The sequence below is a fragment of the Dromiciops gliroides genome, chromosome 2 (genome assembly GCF_019393635.1).
Source record: "Dromiciops gliroides isolate mDroGli1 chromosome 2, mDroGli1.pri, whole genome shotgun sequence".
NCBI lineage: Eukaryota > Metazoa > Chordata > Mammalia > Microbiotheria > Microbiotheriidae > Dromiciops > Dromiciops gliroides.
In genome coordinates this window covers 503,387,206-503,411,569 of record NC_057862.1, presented here as the reverse complement: position 1 = coordinate 503,411,569, position 24,364 = coordinate 503,387,206, and the positions used below count along the sequence as shown (strand labels likewise).

The window sequence follows — 24,364 nt, the reverse complement described above, 5'->3', positions numbered from 1 at the left end:
ATGTATTACATACTTATCAGTAATAATGCTGGCCCCTCTTAAATCAAAGTGTGCCATAGGAAAGTTTTTCTTTAGTGGTTCTTGTCTCCCCTCCCTGAAGTTTCACTGGGATGTTTGCCTTCCCCTTATTCCCAGTACAAGAACCTTTAATGTCTTTCCCCAAGTCTTACAAAGAAGAATCCCAAATCAGTTATCTAACCACAATGAGAAGACATGGTCTAGAGTGAAAAAAATCCCAAAGATTAGGAAGTAGGTGGGGGAAGATTTGTATGCTTGGTATGTGTGTTTGGGGGGGAGGAGGATGGGGAGGCAATCCCCACCCTGAATATCCCACCTGTCTTTTGTTCAGTCACTGTATATGGTTTATCTTTTCAGTGAAATATTTTGCTAGTAGAATCACCAAATAGTAGAATTGGGGAAGACTTTGGGAGTCAAATCTTTCATCAATGCATTCTGTAGCATTAGTTCTCAATGGGAGGGGGGGTCAAGGGACCCCCAGAGTTTCCCCACTACCCTTTCACCAGGTTCTTCAGGCAAAAGCTGTTTACATAATAGTACTAAGATGTTTTAATTTTGAATATAGTAAATATCAACAGATATAACCCACATAAACAAAATTTCTTTATGGAGTCTTGAAACCAAAAAAGCTTGAGCACCCCTGGCCTGCAGGAAAGAGAATAATTTGAATATCTTCCTACTATAGTGTATATGTGCTATGAGTATTACAAGATAAAAGTTACTATTTATAACACTCTGCAAATCCCCATACCCCACCAACAGACCAACCGTTATGAACTTAGTGTATGCTTCCCTATTAAAGAAGGATTGAGTTGAAAGAGAGATCAAGTCTCCACTTGAAAATGTGGCCCATTTATTTGAAACTGGGAAGCATCATTACACAGTGCAAACACTTCTTTGGTAAATGTATTGGTTACATTGAACATAACAAGAGCATTCAGCTCTTGATAACAGAAATGTAAATAAATATGTACAGTTTGCAACATATTAAAGCAATATTCTGACAGTGGCTATTTAGAAAAGTTTATCCAGGCACTAACCACTGCCCTTAAAAAAAAATTAAACTGGTGATCCAGCAGACATTTCGATGGAAATTACAGAATGTTATTTCAAGGCACAGCTTGGCTCTTCTATGAAACATCAACTCACTGACAACACACTCGTTGACAAATGCCTCAGTCAGGCACTCTTGCATGTTTTTGGTTTGTTTGTTTTTTAACCCCCTTTTATATTGTCTAAGTCACACACACCACAAAATACCTCTCCAACAAGAAGCTATTAAGACATGGCAATACTCCACAAGAGTGGAAAAATCATTGCTATAGTTTCTATACCTGAGCATTTAAAAACTACCCTAAAACTCTGAGGATAAGTTAAGAAAAACATTTAACTTTTCCTGGTTGATAGAACCCTCTCCACTGATTAATGGTATCTTTTCCATTTTAAATATCTTCACCAGATAATTTGAAAAAAGTCCTGTATCCCATGAAATTCAAAGAGACTTGATGAAGGTATTTAATAGGATTCAAATGGAAGATGAAACCAACCAACCTCCATGAATAAAACCAATTTGAAGCTTCTTAACACTGGACTATCAAATGGAGCCCATCACAAATGTGCCACAGCATAGCGTAGCCATGTTCCACTAACAAAGGACACTATGTGCCAAGGCTGTTCTCTGACTCTTGTTTGAATGATGCTGATTATGTCATACATTTATAAAAGGCATATCATCCCAAGACTTAGTCACAGTCTTATCTCATTATCCTGGGCAGAGTCCTACAATTTACTTTGGCCTACCCTGCAAAGTGATGGTCTTAACGTGCTTTCACAGAAAACAACTGTGCAGTTTTCATACCTATTTCCATTATTTCATGTTCAGAGAACGCAGGGGTTGGACTGGGGCAGGGTAGGAAGAGAGGGTGGGTGGCACAAATACAGTCCAAGTTTAAAAAAAAAGCTCACATGAGGTACAAGAGTTGCCTTTCACTGAAATGTATGATGGCAAAAGATTTAGAACAGGAATACTAAAAGAAGAAGGACTCTTGCATAAGGGAGCCAGTTTATCTGCTCCACTTGTATGTGGACAGTGGTCTATAAAATGTAAAAAAAATATGTTTAAAAAACACACAAATGAGGTATCGGGATTGATCATACATGCACAGCATACTTGGAGGCTAATAAATTCTCAACATTCAAATACCTAATCAGAAAATCTAGAAACAAAAAGTCAAGGCCATCACTGCCCATTTACCCCCAATATATGGCACTACAACTAAGAACAGTGGCTATTGGAAGTTTTTGGCAGTACACCCAATAATTAACAGGTATCTTCATATACTAAATGGTATGAAATATAATTTTCACATTGTCTAAAAACATTTTGTGGATGCAGGTCAGAAATTCAAACCAGCTGATTTCTAAATATGAATTCATATATTCATTACAATCATGCTTAGGAAGAGATTAAAAAAGGGAAAGTGGTAGGAATTTACACACATTTCGAGAAAAACTAGTGTTTGTTTAATGATTAAATGCTAATGGCCTATGAAATATCACTTATATGGCTAACAAAAACTGGGGGAACACCCATTATTTGGGGGTTAATTTAGGGGAAAAGGATTTTTTTAAAAGACCATGTTCCACTGCTAATACACTTAGAAAAGATGCTTCTCAACTTGCCAAGCATTTACTTCTTTTGTAAATGTTGTTTCAAACTTCATACCCATTTCATTGCACTTCTTTCCAAACCCTTATTTGTTATTCATCCCCATCTGGTCCTCATGCACTCTTGTTCTCTCTGGGCTGTTCTGCATTAAGACTGAGAACTCAGCTATGCACAAGCTCATCTTTACTGCTCAGAGGGACCACTGGGCTGAGTTTAAATTAAAACAACATCACAGTAAATCATTAGGGGGACCTCACTTGCCTGACTGTGCAATTTCATAGTAGCACCAATTTTTAATTTAATACAAAAGAAAAACCTGAGAAGCCTAAGAGAGGTTATATAACCATTCACCTACTTCCCTTTCCATACATTTGCATCAGGGGGTGCCTGTCTCCTGGGAAACTAAATAAAGAATGCACACAGCATTCAGTTCTTTAACAGCATCAGTCTGATGTTGTGAAATGTCTCCATTCTGGATGTTTTGTTAAAGCCTGCAGTTACCTGTGTTGGCTACCTGATCTCAAGGTGGCTTAGCAGAGAATCCCACCCCCATCCCACCCCCCAAAATGTATACAGGCAGCTATGGCTTCTTTTGCTTGCTAACAGTGTTTTTTAAGCAGACTGGACAACATTCTCCTTTGATCTTCACTGGGGCTGGACAACTAGTCGGCTGACAAGACTCCACAAAACAAGTGATCTGGCCATCCTGTGGGAGAAAGAGTTCATTACTTTTTTTTTCTATAATGCCTACACTAAAAATACCCTGCTTCTTAAACCTCACTCCACACACAGATACTCTTTTGGGCATTTATCCTGTTCGTCTTTTGTAGTTCTTCATATACTAAAGCAAATAATATATTTTTTGTCATTTTTCACTTAAAGAAGGTCTTGGTCCTCAGGTTTGGGTTGGATTAGCTCACTAGTGTCCAATTCAGATAAAAATGGAGGCCACTAACGTGTATATAAGGTTCCATGTGGATGGCATATTGATACAGTTTTCAAATATAACGTTATCTACGTTTTATTGTACTTTTGTTTACATTGTTAAATTTTGTTGTTGTTCAGTTGTTTCTGTCATGTCTAACTCTCCATGACCCCATTTGGGGTTTTGATGGCAAAGATACTGGAGTAGTGTGGCAGTTCCTTCTCAGTTAATTTTATAGATGAGCAACTGAAGCCAAACAGGGTTAAGTGACTTGCCCAGGGTCACACAGCTAATAAGTATGTGAAGCTGGATTTGAACTGGGGTCCTTCTGACTCCAGGACTGGCATTCTGTCTACTGCCACACTTAGCTGCCCTTGTTAAATGTTTCCAATTAAATTTTAATCTGGTTTTATCCACATGTGGAATTGTTATGGGCCACATATTTGACACCTATGGACTAGATGCCTTCCACGATCCCCCTTTCAATTCTAAGTTTCTATGAATTGTAAAATTATCTTCAAATATTTTATTATTCTGTGAAAGAGAAATCAAAGTTTTTCAGTGCAGCCCCAGAGAAAAGAACTAGGTATAATGGGAAGATAGAGGCAGGCATGGATATGAGGAAAAACTTCCTAACATTAGAAATATACAAAAGTGAAAAGGCAAGCCTTAACTGGTATTGATTCTCTATTACTAGTAGTCTTTAAGGAAAGGCTGGATGATAACTTCTTTTGAGTGCTTTTGAGGGGATTTTAAGTCAACTAAGGGGTAGACTAGATGTATTCTAAGGTTCCTTTCTATTCAGAGATTCTGTGAATTTATAGTTTCCATAAATTTCCCAACTTGTAACTGGTTAGTCACAAAAAGTTAAGTCCCCTATGGATATTTCTTTAAGTGTAAAATAAGGAACAAAAAAATCATAAGTCAAATGTATCAGTAATCCTCAGCTGCACAAAATGTTGCTTCCTTAAAGGTTTCTATACTTTCTACTCCTTCCCATCATCAAAGAATCAAGAGGGTTCCCCTGCCTTGGAGAGGCTTTTCACTTGTCTTCTCTCCCTCACCCCTATATCTGCTATATGCCCAGGCAGAGACCTGGGATTATTGCTAGCTATGACCTACTATTTGACTACTATATCAAGGAGGAGATGACTAAAACTGAGTAAAAGAATTTCTCACATACTCACCTTGCATTCACACACAGTACATGAATCTCTTTTCCATTTTTCATTGCTTGAGTATGATTTACCCTTTTCATCAGTGCATTCAGTTTTGCTGAGGCGTGATTCAAGTTTCTTTATCTGTAGAAAGATTGAAGTTTAATTAATCACTTCTGAATAGTTTTACCCATGCACTAAATCTGACCTCGCACCTCACTTGTAATTCTATTCTCATATCCCCAGTTCATGAAAATAGACCTTATTGATCTCATCACAAAGAATTCTTGGTAAAGTACAAGTCAAGAGGTTAGAAAACGGCAATTCATGGCTCCATTACCCAGCTTTTTCCTTACTTGACTCCAGAAATAAATACACTCAATAATTTGGCAACCAGATACTTGAAAAAAACATTAAAAGCTAAAAATCAAAACCTATTCTAAAAAGATTGCTGAGTGTACTTGACTATATGGTGATAAATGAGAAGTTTCCCTATAAATATTTTCTAACAGCTGAGTGAGGGCACTCTTGCTTATGAACATCTTCAGCTACAGCTGTACACTTAAAAAGATTATGTAATATTGAAATGTTCCTCTCAATTTCTTAATTGGGAAGAAAAGGATATGAATGGCATGCATTTGATTTGAGTTGTCTTTCCTTGTGACACATTGATACATAAATCCAAGATACTCCCAGAGCCTGGAAAGATAGTGCCATAAAATAAAGTGTACTTTCTAAGTACTACAGTTGTATGTGAATATTTTGAGATGATGAATGGAAGAAGGCAGAAGAAAGAAACAATTAGAGAGAAAGTAAATGAGCAAAAAAGACAAGTCACTTCCTCCTAGTTCCCCTTTATTCTCCCCACCCCCCACCAAAGCATCTCTTATCACCCAGGTACAAAGCAGTTTAGATAGTGTACACTGAGGCAGAAGAATTAAATTGGGCACCACTGCTAGCATGGGCCTCATGGAAATTTTATAAACATACCAGTTCCTTATCAAATCAAAAGAACCACTGCTCCCTTAATAATTCAAAATCTTTCTCCAAGTAAATCGCCTTATTGTTTTCCCACAAATTTGATTATAAACCAAATTTACACATGAAGATCCTTAGATCCAAGAGGCAAAAACCTAGAGTATCTTCCCAAGTGATGAAAACTACTTAAATATTCTAAATCTTTTTTATAAAGGTAGGTGCCTAATATAAAGGATATCAATAATTGGCTAATGTTCCTAGAAAGGACAAATTAAATCATTCATAAATAAGAGCTCTGTCAATACCTATATTGCCAACTTTAACAGTTCAAGGGTCTAGAATTTCAATTTGGCCCCTCCCTTTACAATTGCCCCTTAAATTCAATAAAACTACAAATATAATGCCACATATTGATAACAAAAATGAAGACCATACATCAATAGATACTTTAAAAAGCTTTTTAACATAATTTGACATCCATTTCTGTTAAAAATACTTTTCAAAGTTATCTTTTCAGAGAACATACAGAAATTATATGAACACAATTATAAAACACTTTTCACACAAAGATCTAAACAAGTAGAGAAATATCAACTGCTTATGGGAAGGTTGAACCAATATAATAAAAATGACAATACTACCTAAATTAATCAGTGCCATGCCAAACTACCAAAGAATTGCTTTATAAAGCTAGAAAAAATAATAAAATTCATGTGGAGGAACAAAAGGTCAAGAATATCAAGGGAATCAATGAAAAAACTAAGTGAAGGAAGATAGCCTGGCAGTACTAGATTTTAAACTATATTAAAAAGTAGTAAGCATCAAAACAATCTAGTACTGGATAAGAAATAAAGTGGTGGATCAGTGGAACAGAACAGGAATATAATATACGGAAGTAAATGACCATACTAACTTAGTGTTTGAGAAGCCCAGAGATCTAAGCTTTGGAGCTAAGAATGGAAAGTAGTCTGCCAGAAACTAGGCATAGATCAACATCTCATCCTGTATACCAAATAAGCTCAAGTACATGATTTAGACATCAAAGATGATATCATAAGCAAATTAGGAGCATAGAAACAAAATCTGTCAGAAGTATGGATTAGGGAAGAGTTTGGTTATGATTCAAGATGATGGAATAGAGGAAGCATTGGAACTAAGTGGAGGACAGATTAGAATAAGTAGAGACTTGAGGCAGGGAGACCAATGAGCAAGCTATTGTAATACTCCAGTTGAGAGGAGACAGGGGCCTGAAATATAGTGGTGACTATGTGAGTGTGGAAGAGGGAAAGAAAGGTGAAAAGAAAGTGTTGTGAAGATGATGGGTTGTCTTTCCTAAAGACAAGATTTGGCAACAGTTTAAATGTGTTGGGTGATTGAGAATGAAGAATAGAGAATGACACTGAGGATGCAAACCTGAATAAGGAGGATGATGGTACCTTCAATAGTAATAAAGAAGTTCAGAAGAGAAGAAGGTTGTGTGTGTGTGTGTGTGTGTGTGTGTGTGTGTGTGTGTCTTGGGGCGGGGGTGGGGTGGGGTGGGGGTAATAATGAGTTCTGTTTTAGACATGGTGAGCTGGAGATACCTAGGTGACATCCAATTTGTAATGTCCCATGGGTAGTTACTAAAAGAGCTCAGAGAGAGATAAAAGCTAGATATACAGATCTGAGAATTATATTTATAGAGATGATAATTGAACCCATGTGACCTGATGAGATATTATAGTAAGAAAATAGAAGAGGGCATAGGATAGAACCTTAGGAATTTACCCCATTGTTAATGGGCTGGACATGAAAATCCAGCAAAAGAAAGTGAGAAAGAGCAGTTAGACAAATAGGAAGAGAATCAATATAATACAGTGTCATGAAAGCTCAGAAGAGGGTCAACAACAATGTCTACTGCTGCAGAGAAGTCAATAAGGATGAAGAATGAGAAAGGCCATTAGACTTGACAATTAAGAGATTATTGATAACTTTGGAGAGAACAATAACAATTTATTGATCATGTCAAAAGCCAGGGCTTAGAAGAAAGTGGAAGGAAAGGAAGTGGTGGCACTGAGTACAGTTTAGTTGATAGTGGAGGGGAAATTGAGGAGAAATGGGGTATGTTTTGGCGAAGCTGGGGAGAGACTGAAGTAAAGGGAGGGGCCAAGAATAGGGATGATAATAAGGGCAATTTGCTAGAGAAGAAGAGAGAATATGTAATCAAGGGAACGAGTAGAGAGAGCAAGAGAACAAGTTGACATTAGCAAAGAGAAAGATTGCTTTTTTACAAGAGATTGGACTTAATGAAGAAAAAGAGGAGAGAGTGTCTGAATGATAAGAGATAAGGTGAGAAGAGGGAATTCTGATCAAATGTCTTAATTTATTTTAGTGAGTTAAAAGGTAAGGTTCTCAGCTAAAAGGGTAAGAAGAAGGCTGAGGAAAGTTGAGAAGGTTTGGAGCAACTGTTATAGTGTGTATGCCTGAGAGTCGATTAGGGAAGAGTAGAAGTATTTCCTTGCTGCACTGAGGGACCCATTGAAATTATATAATATAAAACTATAGACTAGGTGGTGCAATGGATAGAGCACCAGCCCTGGAATCAAGAGGACCCGAGTTCAAATCTGGGCTCAGACAGTTGACACTAACTAGCTGTGTGACCCTGGACAAGTCACTTAACCCCAATTGCTTTAAAAAAAAACCCAACAACTGTAGTGAACCCAATCAGCATGGTTTCATGACTTCTTCCAACTGAGCAGTATGTAAGTAAGATTAAAAGAAGCTCCTTCCAGCATTTAAGAAGACTGGAGTCTTGGAAAAACACCCTTTGGTGGGAGTAATGGAGGGTTGAGATCTTTTGTAACAGGACATAGGACAAGGGATTTAAGGGTACAAGATTGTGTAGTTGATCTGGTGCATCAAAAGGACAAGATAAGAAAGGCAAGAGATGCAGTGGTTTAAAAATAAGATAAAATTACCATCCTTTGGGGCTCAAACAACATAATTGCTATCTACAGAAATCATTGATCTTATATGTACAGTATATTCTAGTAGCAATATCTACGGTAGCAAAGGACCTGAAACTAAGAAGATACCTGTTAACTAGGGAATGCTTGATAAATGTTACTGTGTTATAAGAAATGATCAAATGGGAATTTCAAATAAATATGGGAAGACTGGTATAAACTGATGCAGAGTGAAATCAGAAGAACTGAGAGAAACACTTAAAAAAGTAACAACATTGTAAAGACAAAAAATTCTAAAAGACTTAAAAACTCTGATCAATACAACGATTAAACTTTTTCAGACTGAGACACACTAAAGAAAACAAAACAAACCAAGGGGGGAACATCACGGCCAAAGCAGGGATTTGTGTCCTTTAATTAATGCATATTTGTTACAAGGGTTTTTCCCCCACTGAGGGGAAGAGGGGCCAGGAAGTAAATTAATTTTAAAATGTTCTGTTTTAGGAAAGGACATTAGTTATCATTAGTAAATGAAAATGTTTTGCCTTCCACAAAATTATTTTATTGTCATATATCTTGCATCAGTTTCATATTTGCCACCTGATATTTAATATACACAATAGTATTCAGAAGAAAATGGCAGCAAATATTTGGATGAGAGGCTCTTTGTATAATATTTTGATAACTATATTTCAATATAATTGCTTTCCTTTCTAATGCTATGTGTTTTATTTTATGCATTTAAATACATTATTCAGAGAAAGAGTGCAAGGGTTTCACCAGAATGCCAAAGTGGTCCATGACCCAAAAAAGGTTAAGAATCCCTGATTTGAAACATAGAAACTTAGTATTCTCCATATTTCTCAAAACCTGTCCATGTGTGGGTTCTCTCATTCCTTCTATCTTTCAGGAGGTAATATGACAAAATTAAGTCTTCACAAAAGATAGCCCACATGGATTTTTTTTCAGACATTTCATGAAGAAAAATAATTTATCAATACTGAAAGAAGAACAGACTAAAATGAGAAGAGCTGATATGGGGACATGAACTGTGAATATATATCTACATATACCACTTACATCTGGATATGTATGTGCAAATATATGTCTAATTTCTACTCAAAACTGCTACTACCACAACAATTTAGTAATTATTCAAATGAATAATCATAACATGTCAAAACTTTCCATTATAAATTACCTTAAAAATGCTCAAATCAGGGGCAGCTAGGTGGTGCAGTAGATAAAGCACCAACCCTGGATTCAGGAGGACCTGAGTTCAAATCCAGCCTCAGACACTTGATACTTACTAGCTGTGTGACCCTGGGCAAGTCACTTAACCCTCATTGCCTAGTAAAAACGAAAAAAAAAATGCTCAAATCCTGGGAAAAGTAATGCCAATGTATTCAACTTGTGGAACAATTTACAAAACGTGTTCTTCTTCCAAAAGACAAGAATCCTCCAGTGGATACATTACAGGCATTGTAATCCTCATTCCACACATGAGAAAGCCTCCATGCCAAAGAAGTGATCCAAAAGTCATATCAGACAAGGAGAATGACTTTGTACAGGGCCCTCAGCTCTCTTACAACTCTGATAAAAACCCTATGGTTGGCAGCCCAGTGACAAACCCCTCATTTGCAGTACTTAGGTGTTCCTTGGTGGCCTCCCATCTAAGTACGCACCTGTCTGCACCTGATTATGTTGTAAAAAAAAAAAAAACAATGAGAACCAAGAACAAACTGGCATAGTTCTGGTAAAACTAAAAAAGAACAGTAAAGCAAACAAAAATAACATTTATGACATGCTTTGTGCCACTGAGTTTCAATGACTGCAACATTACTTTGGGAAGAATGGATGTATGGAACAATTTGTGACTTAAGAAATGATGAAGGAATGTGGAGATATATATTTTTTGAGGCAATTGGGGTTAAGTGACTTGTCCAGGGTCACATAGCTAGTAAGTATCAAGTGTCTGAGGCCAGATTTGAACTCAGGCCCTCCTGATTCCAGGGCCGGTGTTCTATCCACTACACCACCTAGCTGCCCTAAGATATACATTTTTAAATGGGCTACTTTAGATAGAGCTTTACATGATGAAAATGACAACTGTAGCATTTAGCAAGGTAGTTGTTACTAGCTTTTCTGGTTACCTGTTTTCTGAGGCCCGTGATGGTCTTTTGCATTTCTAGAACGAACTCTTTGAAGTCATTTGTTGCTGGTACATTCATGTGTTCATCAGAGGAAGAAGTGAAGTTATTGAAAGGCTTACTGTGCTTTACAGTACTGAAGCAAGGACACACACATACACACACAAAAAAAGATTCAAAAGCAATGTTCATACTTGTTCCCAACTGTGTCATTTTGAGAAAAGATAAGAATACATTCCCCCCAAAATAAGCAAATAAATATACAAATAAAATAAATCAGGGAGGGATGATGAGAAAAACAAATTTTGCTTCCAGGTAAATCCCTTGGAAGCAAACCATCTGCTCCTGAAAACACAAAAGATGAAAATCAAATTGTCATGGCTAAATCAGAAGGCTGTAAACTCAAGTCTCCACTCATTCAGTCTAATTTGCCTAGCCTAGCCTGTTTAGTCTTATCCCTCCCTATATAAACCTCATACTTCCCCAGTCAGCAAGAAAGGAAATTAAACATAGACCCATAAGCCCTCCTACCTCCTACAACCATCATGACCCCATTACCTTCATGATCAGTAAGGTATAATACAGTGGAAGATGATACTCCTACTACATCACCATGAATGTAGGACAGCTGATGTACAAAGGTTTCTGTATATTCAAGTTTACCTTAGTATTTTTTGTGCTTTGGTTCTCTTTGATGGCTTGTCTTCCTGATAGCTGAATTCAAGAGAGCGTTTTCCTCTGAAGTGATATGAAAATACATTAAACTGCCCTCTAGTCCTACAATCTAAAGTTATAGACAAAAGAAATATTAGTAACTGACATCTCTAGGTTTATATTTAAATAGAAATAGAATACTTTTTTTTTTTTTTTTGCAGGGCAATGGGGGTTAAGTGACTTGCCCGGGGTCACACAGCTAGTAAGTGTCAAGTGTCTGAGGTTGGATTTGAAATCAGGTCCTCCTGAATCCAGGGCCGGTGCTTTATCCACTGTGCCACCTAGCTGCCCTGGAATACTTTTTTTCAAACACAACCCATTAGTCTTATGGATTATGATGAATACTGCCAATACCACTCAAGAAGTTCTTAGCAATTCAGCATCTACTGCCACCTAAAATAGTTCACTGGTTTCATGAAAAAACATATGCTAGGTAAAACAAGATTGCTTTTCAGGAAGAACAATCTAAATGTCATACACGTGGGCAACCACTTAAATGACAAAGAAAGTAGCAAAGCTGTACTGACTCTGCCACTTTATAGGGTTTATTTATAATACATTCATAATATTACAGTTAAACGATATTTAAAATAACCTTAGAAAGGATTGTCTTGTATGCCAATCAAGGAACATTTGTAAACAATAGACTTAATCATAGTATTAGGAGTCTGAAGACCTATGTTCAAGTCCAGCTTTACTATTTCTTATCAATACTTACTGGGCAAATCAATCCCCTTCTTTGCATCTCAGTTTCTTCATTTATAAAACAAAAGAGTAGGGGAAAATGTTCTGTAGTTTCTTCCAGATCTGAATCCTATTATCTTATTTGTTTTTGTTTGTTTTTTTTATAAAAGTTTTTATTTCATTGAGTTAAAGAATTAAATTGGTGAGAAAATTATCTCTGCCAATGTAGATCAGAATCTATTAGTCTTAAAAAGTTGCCTGAAAGACTGAGAAGTAAAATGACTTGTACACAGTCACACAGCCTGCAAGAATCAAAGGCAGGACCTAAATCTATCTCTTTCTAACTACAGATCTCAATCATTCGGAAGCTCTACAGCTCCAGCAGCCTTTGAGATGTGGTGGTTCAACCAGCCACAGCCATATATTTAGATACTGGAAGAACCCTAAGACAACAGAGCCTGAAAAGACTACTCAAAATCTCCAGCACTCAACTTTGACCTATCGGCTATGAGAGAGCTAGAAAACACTGAAGAGAACCATCTGAACACTCCTGTGACCTTCCAGCATGTTTACTGGAAAGCAGAATGAAAAACAAAATTCCTCCTACCACTACCACGACCACCACCACTACCAAGTTTGGCATTTGAATGGCTGGGTTCAAATTCTGGCTCTGCTGTATAGCCTTAGGCAAGACATCTAACCCTTTTGAGCATTAGTTTCATCATCTATAAAATAACATTTTATTTTATAGATCTAAATTTATGATCCTAACCGCATAAAACTTGGGAGTATATTCAAAACAATTTTGAAGATGAACCAAAAACACACAGACATAAGTGAATATTATATGCTATGAAGAGGCATTGCCTTTGTGAACCATGCCTTAAAGCATGAAGGGAAAAGGCATATAAATTTGGATCTACCAAGCCCAAATTCCTTGAGCTGTTCTGTGGTTATGGCTTTTTAGCCTAAAATTAAAACAGCCAAAGCATATTAATTGTCCTTTCAGCTTCATACATAGGGGGTACTCAATAAATGTCAAATTGAGTTTGCTATAAAATAATGTGACTTTAGACAGTTGCCTCATGCTCTGAGAATGAGAAGAAACATGACCCAACTATCTTAAGAGATGGCTAAGTTTCTCAAACAAATTAACTGACAAGCTCCTTAGAAGATAATGGAATGTGAAGACTGGCCTCCAAAGATTAAGTCTTTCAAAGGAAACTCAGATTTTCTGACCAACGGAACAGAATATCTGGCTGTACTGCTTCTTAGGCAACTAAAGGCAATCTGGTTTAGTTATCAAAAAAAAAAAAAAATGAAAAGGCCTTTTGTGTCTGGTTGAGGGAAAAAAGTCTTGGCTTTTCCCAAAGATTCCCAAAGACAACAACTTTCTTCAAATATAAGAACTTGCCCTCTTGACATTCTGGTGGAAAAGTATTTTGAGTAGAAAAATGCAGGGGAATATAAAAAACAGATACAACTTTTCAACAGCTGGAACTAAGAGAATATAAACTACTAACTTTATGGAATATCAGGTCTCCACTGAGAACAAATGATTCTTGATTGGATTATTCCAACATTTGTACTCTAATAATGCCAATAAAAAGAACACTAAACCAAAGCTGAATATTAGGTACTTTTAACGATCAGTCAGCCCTGGAGAAGAGATGAATATAACTCTCTTTTCCTGTTCTGCATAAGGAAACGCTCATGTTTGATGAGATCGGACAAATACAAAATAACCAAAAAAATTATTAAGATGGAAATTTTTTTAAAAGATGGAAATATATTTCCCTCTTTTCCTTGGAGAAGTGAGGGTGTATAATATTGCATATATTTGCTGAAATAGCTTTTGTATTCAATTGTTCATTTAACTTTTTTTACTTGATACAAGAGAAGCTGAATGGATTGGAGATGGTAGTAGGTAAAGATATCAAGAAATAACTGACTGAAAACAAAAGGCACAAATGAAATGTTAACAAAAAATTTTTCAAAATGTTTATGAAAGATCATCCAGTTGAAAATTAGTTGGAGGGGGCAGCTAGGTGGTACAGTGGATAAAGCAGCAGCCCTGGATTCAGGAGGACCTGAGTTCAAATCTAGCCTCAAACACTTGACACTTACTAGTTGTGTGACCCTGGGCAAGTCACTTAACCCTCATTGCCCCTCAAAAAGAAAAAAAGAAAAAAAAAAACTAGTTGGAAATGGTAGAGGATATAAGATTCTCAACTGTAAATATCAGCCATAGTCTAACATATAGTTCATCAAAGTCAATATTTTATCTATTTAAATCAACATCCTGCCTAGAAACATTATATACATGAATACAATGGAATACTATTGTGCTATAAGAAACGATGAGCGGGAGGAGTTCAGAGAAACCTGGAGGGTCTTGCGTGGGCTGAAGATGAGTGAGATGAGCAGAACTAGAAGAACATTGTACACAGTAACATCAACATTGAGTGTTGATCTACTGTGATGGACTATATTCTTCTCACTAATGCAATGGCACAGAAGAGTTCCAGGGAACTCGTGATGGAAGAGGATCTCCAAATCCAGGGAAAAAAAAAAAAAAAAGAACTGCAGAGTATAGATGCTAAATGAACCATACTATTTCTTTTGTTTTTGATGCTGTTGTTTTTTTTCTATTTTGAGGTTTTCCATTATTGCTCTAATTTTTTTCTCTTATAACATGACTAATGCAGAAATAGGATTAATGTTATTATGTATATATATATATATATATAACCTATATCTGATTACCTGCTGTCTAGGGGAGGGGGGAAGGAGGGGAGGGAGGGAGAAAAATCTGAAATTGTAAAGCTTGTATAAACAAAGGTTGAGAACTATCTTTATATGTAACGGAAAAAAAATAAAATACTTTATTAATTAAAAAAAAAGAAACATTATATACATATATACACATATACACATACATATATATCTACACACACACACGTAGATGGTACTCCCTGTGAGTGGCAAAGCAATTTTTACACAATGCAAAATTGCCCAGGATTGAGGAAGGGAGAGAGGGAGGCAGGAAGGGGGGTCTCGTACCTATTAATTGAGGGAGCCAGCATATAGCTGAAGGACATGTGGAGGCCAGGGACAAAGAAGTCAAAGTAAGAGGAGGAATGTGGGCTGGGACCAGTCATAAAGTGAGTGGAACTGGGTCTTTACCTCCCCTCTCAGCATACATTTATCAATCCAAACCCTAGATCCCAGCAGTTCTGCTTTCACTTGAAGGGCTTTTTAAAAAAGTTGTTGGTAGGTGGGGGTGGGGGTGGGGAATGAGAGGCCACGAAGCATTTACCTGAGGGGCAAAAGCAGAGAGAGAGAGAGAGAGAGAGAGAGAGAGAGAGAGAGCGCTCAATTCTGGACAGTAAAGTTAAAGTGGTGGTGCTTTTGGAGGGGGGGGCAAGGGAAATGTAGATTTCTTTTGGAATTCTTTACATAAAGTCAAATTTGCATAATAGAAATTTATTTAAAGCATATCTCTCTCTAGATATGTCTATATAGATATAAGATCTATATCTATCTATAGACAGAGTGAAACAGAGAGACAGAGACAAAGGCAGGGACAGATAAACAGAGAGGGACACAGAGACAGAGAGACAAAGAGATAGAAACAGAGATGGAAAGACTAAGAGACAGAGAAGCAATAGCTACCTTCGGAGTGAGGCAGACCTGGGTTCAAGCCCTGCATCTCTCACATACTGGTTTATGACCCAGAACAAATTAAACTTTTCAGTTCCTAAAGCACCAGAAACAGTGATCTTCACTGACAGAGGGACTTCTCCACTAGGATCCTGCTCTCTATTCCAGTGAAATCACAGGTTCAGTTAAACAAAGAAACATGTGGTCCACTGGAAAGAATAACACTGGATTAGGAGTCAGGTGACAAGACCCCTGTCCCAGGTTGAGCAGTACCAACACTGCTGAAATTGTATGTCTATTGAAATATTGAACCAAGGATCAAGTAAGAAAATAGAAATCCAAAGAAATGTGGAAAGGTAAAGTAGGGGAAGAAATAAAATGTATGAGACAATTAAAAAAACAGACCAATGCCCACAGAAAGCTATCAAGGCAGGTAGCAAAGAGCTATCTTTAAGATTAGGCCGAACCGTGGCTGTCTAATCCAATAAAACCCCTGAGCTTCTGGAGTGTTTTCAAGTTAATACTAACCACAACAGTTTAGAGGACTCTATGCTTCTCATAGTCATCTTATATAGAAGATAGTTCTCCAAAACTGACTGAAGAAAACACTTAAAAAAATATATTGAAGGGGTGATTAGGTGGTGCAGTGAATAAAGCACCAGCCCTGAATTCAGGAGGACCTGAGCTCAAATCCGGCCTCAGACACTTGACACTTACTAGCTGTGTGACCCTGGGCAAGTCACTTAACCCCCATTGCCCCCCCCCAATTTTATATATATATATATATATATATATATATATATATATATATATATATAAAATACTTTCTCATAGCAACTCTATGATGTATATAAGGCGAGAATTATTCCTATTTTACAAATGTGGAAACTGAGATTCAAAGAGTTTAACTGACCTGTCCAGATTCAAACCTAGTTATTTTGTTTGCAAATTCAATGCTATTTTTCCTAGTTCATGCTTCACCTTCCACAGCCCCAACCATCAATTCTAAGAAGACAATCTGCTTCCCTCCTTTATATACAGACCTTCACAACAATCCTGCCACATTCTTAGGTCCACTTTGGGGATTTCATCACAGCTTCCATATCCATGGGGGAATTCAGCCACTCTAAAGACATCCTTTTGCACATGAGTGATGTTGTCAGAATTGTCACACAGAATTCGGGCAAGGGATGTCTGCTTGATTTGTGTCAACTGAGCAGGGCTAAATACTCCAGGGTTTTCATACCATAATCTGAAGTTTGGATGAAGGAAGGGGAAAGGAAGAAAGAAAAATAGGGTCAAATAAACAAAAACAAACCCCAAATAACTAGAGGTAACAGCTTGAAGTAATTCCTCCAAGTCTCAAAGTTTAATTCCATGACGGCATTCTGATTTTTGTCAGACTTACTTATAATGTGAGACAACTGCAGATAGTTAAAGGATCTTGGAGAAGTCACCCATCTTCTCCAGGGGCTCAATTTTGTTAAATGGAAATGAAGTAAAAGAAATAGAACATTTCTCAGGTCCTTTCCAAATTCTAATATTCTACGAAATATCATCCATAGAACACAAAACATCTGGTCTTTTTTTAAGGGACAGAAATTAAATTTTCCAATAAGCTAGCTTTTAAGAAGGTCATAAACAAACAAAAAAGGCTACATCCTTGGGGAGTAAGCTAATAACGGAATTATTTGGATGATATAGAATTGTGGAAGTCTTGGTATGAGTTCATGCATTAAGTATCTTATACTATAATATAAATTACATCTAGAACTTTAAAAACATCTGTACAATTCATCAAAGAAGCTATAAACTTTTATAGTGGTACATTCCTTGTAAAGTATGCCTAGAAGATTTTACTTAGCAAAATTATTATTCAAACAGAGCAAACACATAAGATAGTTAATTTGGCATTGTTTCCAAGATGTATATTGCTGAGAAAAGAGACTCAAACAATTTAAAGTTATTTGTTTTTAATTTTTAAAAACCTACTAACAATAAAGAATACTTTTTCTTCTTAGTTAGCCTTAGTATTACAAGACCTAAGCCATCCTTCTTCCTACCTCCCCCGCATCCTGGAAAGCATAATAATTCTAATAAATAACAATACTTTGGCACCATTAATGCATACTCATTAAACTTTAATTGGTGTTCCAGTGAAATATTGGTCAGAGCATATAAATTACCTGTCCCCATCTCGTAGACGTTTAAACTGAGTACTTAGAAGGCACATCAAAGTTGGGCCAAGTCTGCTGCCAGAAACCAAATCTTCCACCATGAGAGCAGGAAATAAATCTATATTCAATGGTGAGCCATATAATCTATGACATAAAAATTTTTTTTAATTTCCTTGACAAAGACATCATTATTTGTATTTTTAAGAGTTTCTTATTATGACCTTAGCAGTTAATCATTATCACAAACATCTCAATACACAAAGAACAAAAGGGGATTATATATCAAATTGTGAACCTTTCTGTACAGTTTTTTTTAAAGTATACAACACTAAATTTAACAAGTTAGTAGGAGGCATTTACTTTCCTGACTTCTGAATTCTTTGCTTTCTTCCTTATATTTTTAATGTTTTATTTATGCTTTCATCCTTTAAAAAAAAAGATAACTTTTAAAAAAAGGAAAAAAAGATAACTTTTGACAAAACTCAAGCAAATACCAAAAAAATCACTTTCCAACATGGCGCTTCTATATATTATGCCCTCTTTGATAAGGCTGATTAACAGGGGGAAAAATGTCAGAACTTAAAAGTGAATAAGTCACATATTGTGGGGAGAGAATTCAACAGTAATAAGGAAGGGGTGGGGTTTGGGAGTGGGGGAATGGGTATCACTTGCACATCATTTTGAATTGATGCAGAGTGAAGTGAGAACATCCAGAACAATCTACACTATAGCAACAATATTGTAGAAATGAATAATTTTGAAATGCTTATGAACTAGTAACATGATGATCAACCATGATTACAATGGATCAGCGATTTAGAATGTTGTTCACTTCCTAACAGAGGTGAAGAGAGAGACAAGCATGTTTGAACAAAGTCAACCTAGGAATGAAAGTATTCTCCTTGATTATACGTATTTGTTCCATGGATTTTCGTTCGTTTTCTTTTTCTGGAGGTGGGTGGGTGGGTAGGTAAGAGGGGGAAAAGGTGATGCTTGTTAATTGAAAATACATTAATTAATTAGTTTTTGGTGAGGCAATTGGGGTTAAGTGACTTGCCCAGAGTCACACAGCTAGTAAGTGTCAAGTGTCTAAGGCCAAATTTGAACTCATGTCCTCCTGAATCCAGGGCTGGCACTTTATCCACTGTGCCACCTAGCTGCCCCCAAAAACATATTAATTTAAACAAAAAACCAATGAATCTCTAAGTAGCTATTTTCCTCCTAGAAAAATATTACAGCTAAAGACTAAATTGTGGTTATAAATTAAAGAATTAATCTCTAATTTCAAATTAAAACAAACTAGCAACTAATTTGTTTTGCTGATAGTAGTCTCTGATGCATGCAAATACTGAAGTTTTCAAATTAAAATTTCATTCTTTGGTTATCCAAAACAGTACTGGAGGAAGATTTCCTTTGAATTCTGAAGAAAAGTTTTGTGAAGGAAAGGGACCATATAAAAAGAATTGAAATGACATATTCCAAAGATTTCAGAGGACACATTATTTTCAAATAGCTTCTAATACTTCAGCACTACTTAATGGCCTCTGTTTCCTATTCTGTAATGGAGGCATTGGTCTCAATGATCACTGCAACTAAGGCAAACACAGGGTTAAGTGACTTTCCCAGGGTCACATAGCTAGCAAGTGTCTGAGGCCACATCTGAACTTAGGAAGATCAGTCTTCCTGACTCCAGGCCTGGCATTTTATGTACTGTATCACCTAGCTGTGCCCAGTGGATAGAGCACTGGGATTGGAATCAGGAAGATTTAAGTTCAAACTTCACTTCAGACATTTATTAGTTGTGTGACCTCAGGCAAGTTACTTAACCTCTCTATGCCTCAAGTTCCTCACCTATGATCCCTTCCTAACTCAATGATACTATGATCAGTGGATTCAAATCGTAGCAAGTGAGACATTTATGAGGCATAAAGAACCCTATGAATGCTTAACCAGTACAAAAACCAGGCTATGGAGCATCTATGGCTGAGACTTTAAAAACAGGAAGTATAATCCATCGTGTATCTCTGAAGGTTTGGTTACCTTCCCAGAAGCAAATGACCTCGAGTTCTCTTCCAGTTAAATGATTCTAGCTAAGTAGGCTGGATCTATCCTCTTGGAATATAGTGTTTGCTGCACAAAACCTAGAGTTTCTGAGATGTAGAATCAGTGAAAATTGTGTTCCATGTGATAGATTAAAGTGATCAAACTTCTCCAAATATAAGAAATATTTCTGCTCTGAGGGACAATTGGCATTCTGAAAAAAAATTCACTAGAGTTTTGTAATTATGATTTTAGCTTGCTCTTCAGCATATTAAGAAATGCTGTCAGGGGAGCTAGGTGACACAGTGGATAGAGCACTGGCCCTGGATTTAGAAGGACCTGAGTTAAAATTCAGCCTCAGATACTTCACACTTATTAGCTGTGTGACCCTGGGCAAGTTACTTAACCCTCATTGCCCCAGGGGAAAAAAAAGAAATGCTGTCAGGATGATTTCAGAAAGGCCTGGAAAGACTTATATGAACTGAAATATAATGAAGTGAGCAGAACCAGGAGAATACTGTACATAGTGACTGCAATATTGTCTGATAAAGAACTGTGAATGACTTAACTATTCTCAGCAATACAATGATCCAAGACAATCCCAAAGGACTAATGATGAAGCATATTATCCAACTCCAAAGAAAGAACTGATATTGGTTGAACACAAACTGAAGCATGCTGTTTTACAACCTAGATCTGAATGTTTATTGCCTCAGGGAGTGGGGAGGGGAGGGAGGAAAGGAGGGACAAAATTTGGAACTCAAAACTATAAATAAAAGTGTTTATTACTTTTAAAAAATAAATAAAATAAAATGGGGGAAATTATACATTCTCAAGCAGTAGAAGTATTAAAGTTTTGTGAAAATGTGCTGGTTTGTCACATTATATCAGCACATTGTCTGGAAGTAGAGAAAAATGTGACTTACGAGATTTGGTTACAAATTGTGCCATACAGATTTTTCCTGTGGCTGTTTAAGCAAGGGAAAGGGAATTCAAAAAGGAAATGCAGAACCTCCCCAAACCATTAAAGAGTTAGCCAGAACTTTTGGCTATGGACTTTGCCAGAATTCAGTGGATTTGCTGAAGAGAGCAAACATCCAAACTAAGAGGAGAGTGTAAGTTTTAATTGAGTAAATTAATGAAGACTCTCTAGTCCACTTAAAGTAAGTGATAAGATGGCTAGATATCTTAACCAGGTGAAAACAATTTCCCACATAGACCTTTGGATTTAATCAGTCAATCAGACGTTTTAGATCGACAGTGAAAATTCCTTCATTGGGTTTGCACTGCCCAAGGATCTTGTCCAGATAGGCTGAAGAAATTTGCTCATGGCTTAGGTATCATTTTAAAAATATCAAGTGAGTTGTGAATTGGATTTATTACAGAAATTGGAGCAAATATGGCATCCCAATAAAAATTCCAGAGGAGGAACTGCATAAGGGAGTAGTAGAGGCTTTAGCCTTAGCCTGAGTCTTCCAGCCTTTGGATAGAGAAGGATCTTGAAAAATTCAAATGGTCTGGAGAATTTGGGACTTCCCATCCTCCTATCAGTGTTGTAGGATCATCTCCCCAGTAAAGTGAAATAAGGAGCCAAGGCCAGAAGATATGAATTCACAGCTCCACAAAGTGCCCGCCAAGGAAGTGGAGGGCCCACCATAACTAAGGGAAACATCTTGAGTATCCCAAATAGGTGATAAAAGGACTTCTAGCAACAAAAGCTGTGATTTACTCCTTTACGTGTACTCTCTGGCTTGATTCCATTTTCCCTTAGATTTTGAATGTACGTTTGGGAGACCGCATCAGATTTTCAGTGGGATGTCTTGAATCAACTGTTCTACCAGTACCACCTTAGTAAAAGCTCTCTTTCTAAAAGCTAACAATTAGTCTTAAATAGAATATTTGAATTATAAATACAATTAATACTTTGAAAGATCTGAGATCTTTTTGATGAATTAGATATGTCCTTACATAGCTTCTCATCATGCATGATTCTTCACTGTGCCTCTAATCAATCCCCCACAACGAGTCCACCCAATGGGTTGGGGGCCTTCTTTTGGATCTCTTAACTGTGTGGAAACCAACAAAGCATGAATGCCCTGTGCACACTGTGGGCCTCTACAAGGCTCCTTGGTTGACATGCAATGTTGATTCTTCAGAGACTGTGGTTGTTACAAGACTTTGCAGCCATACAGCATCATGGATAAAAGTTTGAATTGTTACATAACACCCTTTACCTAAGCTATGGTCGTGGTGACACAGAATAACTTGGGACATCAGAAAATGAAAAGTATTGGGTAGCATTATTGTTCCACTTAGCTAAGGGAGCCTGTTTCAGTATTTCTAAATGATCTCTTTCTCTTGGCCACCCTGACTGCTTACATTTTAAAATATTTCATAATGTTTTGTAATATGCCTTTTGCAATGAGATAGTGTTGTGGCTTTGTGACATGTTTATGAACATAATATAGCCTATTGCTGCCCTCTCGCCACCCCAAGTTTATACACTATTCCAAAAGAAATGTTCAAGTTTTTCTTTGAAACTTACCCTCTAAGTTTCTCTCGAATGTCAGGATTTTTTATTTCATTTCTCAGATCTTCAAATGTGGAAGCAGAGGAAAGATTACAGTACACTCTAAAGTCATGATAGGGAGGAATACCATGATCTCGGCCCCTCTGGATATTGATTGCTGCTAGATCCAGGGCCACAGTATGAGCCATGGAGAACAGCCTCTCTGTCAGTTCAGTATTCAGTAACTGAGAAGGCACGCGCATCTTTCCGGCAACTCCAAACAATCCTCTTAAGAGGGGATCGATGCCACCTTCATTCACAATCCGGAATGGTGAGAAGAAGGCCTTGTGCAAAGGTATGTGGCCCTGTGGGATGGGCTCAAAGTTCTCATCTAGTCGATACAGTATTGGATTGATGAGTGTGTGACCAAACCTAAAAGCTGCCGTTGCAAAGGCATTGAAAATGCCAGAGTTAACACTAGGATCATAACCTTTATATTCCCCAAGCATCTTCATGCCAACTTCACCGAAGATTTTTGGTAGCCAGTGGTTATATGTGATATGTTGTATCTCTGCACCAACAATTTTACGTGTTTCATAATATATAGTGTCACCATCCCAATGGGGATTGAGTTTTAGTAATTCAGTAGCAATACGATTATGTTCTCGAAACCACAGTGTGTGCATGCTGGTTAGCCCAAGTTGCTCATTAGCACGGTGATCTCCAGCTAAGAAGCAAGGAATGGGACTTTCATTCTCATCTCTCATGCATTCAGTTGGTGGGCCAGTTGCAAAGGGAAGAAGAGGCTTCCCTGATCTCTGTACTATGCCTTGTCTCAGGAGGCCTCTATGGCTGGCCAAATCTCTGATTTCCCGGGCTTCGTGATCTGAGCTCCCATAAACATTAGACGCATCTATATATGAAGTAAGCTGGTTTATTTGCTCTCGGGGATAAACAGAGTTCATGAGCAGAGAGGTCATACCACTGCCACACACTGGACTGGAACGTACAAAGAACATACAACGGGCACCATTTCTGACTCTGGGGTCATTGGGTGGAATCATGATTGAAAAACAGGGAGGATCATTGGTGCAGACAGAACTGCAGTGCTGACCATCTGAGAATCGGGCTTGACTGAGAGCAACGACCGTGGAATCTAGGTCATGGTCGAGAAACTGACCCCACTGCATTGTCATGTGGGTGAACTGCTCATCAGGGGTAATTGATTCAGTTCCTATCAAAGTGGTAGAAACCAAACGAGGCATGGGGAGTGGGTATCCATTATAAAGCCTATTTGGATTAATACCTCGTGGCAAGTTAAACCCATTTTCATACACAGATTTCAAGAGTCGTTCAAAGGCAGTTAGAGATGCACCCCACATTGGATGTTGCAGGTTATTGCAAGTTCCATCATGTGTCCTGTATTTCTGATGAAAGCACATATCTGAACAGTTGTTCACTCGTCTGTGGGCAGTACAGCCAGACAGGTTTGCAATGAGGCTTAGGTATTGAGGAGAAACAAGATCATTGTAATGGTAGCCTGAAATGAAGACCAAAAACAAGACCCCCAAAATGACTTTTCTATTTGTACATAAGAAGCAAAGCAAACTGTTACCCCAAAATTTGTCAACACTTTTTTCACGCCCTTGATTGAAATGCCAAACTATACTGACTTCAGAATAAAATATAAGTTCCTTGAGGGCAGAGAAAGTTATATATTTTTTTTCAGCAATGCC

General features: G+C 37.3%; 1 protein-coding gene across 1 annotated transcript in view; it reads right to left on the bottom strand.

Annotated features, from left to right (window-relative positions):
• Window positions 1-3,255: 3,255 nt before the first annotated feature.
• PXDN (peroxidasin) overlaps window positions 3,256-24,364 on the bottom strand; it is a 150,384-nt gene continuing 129,275 nt past the window's right edge. Inside the window, exons 17-23 of the mRNA XM_043985908.1 lie at window positions 22,665-24,168; window positions 18,089-18,223; window positions 16,946-17,154; window positions 11,505-11,625; window positions 10,845-10,977; window positions 4,799-4,912; window positions 3,256-3,392 (exon numbers count right to left, since the gene is read on the bottom strand). Coding sequence (XP_043841843.1) covers window positions 3,267-3,392; window positions 4,799-4,912; window positions 10,845-10,977; window positions 11,505-11,625; window positions 16,946-17,154; window positions 18,089-18,223; window positions 22,665-24,168 — 2,342 coding nt within the window. The 3' untranslated portion in view covers window positions 3,256-3,266. The remainder of the gene's footprint in view (window positions 3,393-4,798; window positions 4,913-10,844; window positions 10,978-11,504; window positions 11,626-16,945; window positions 17,155-18,088; window positions 18,224-22,664; window positions 24,169-24,364) is intronic.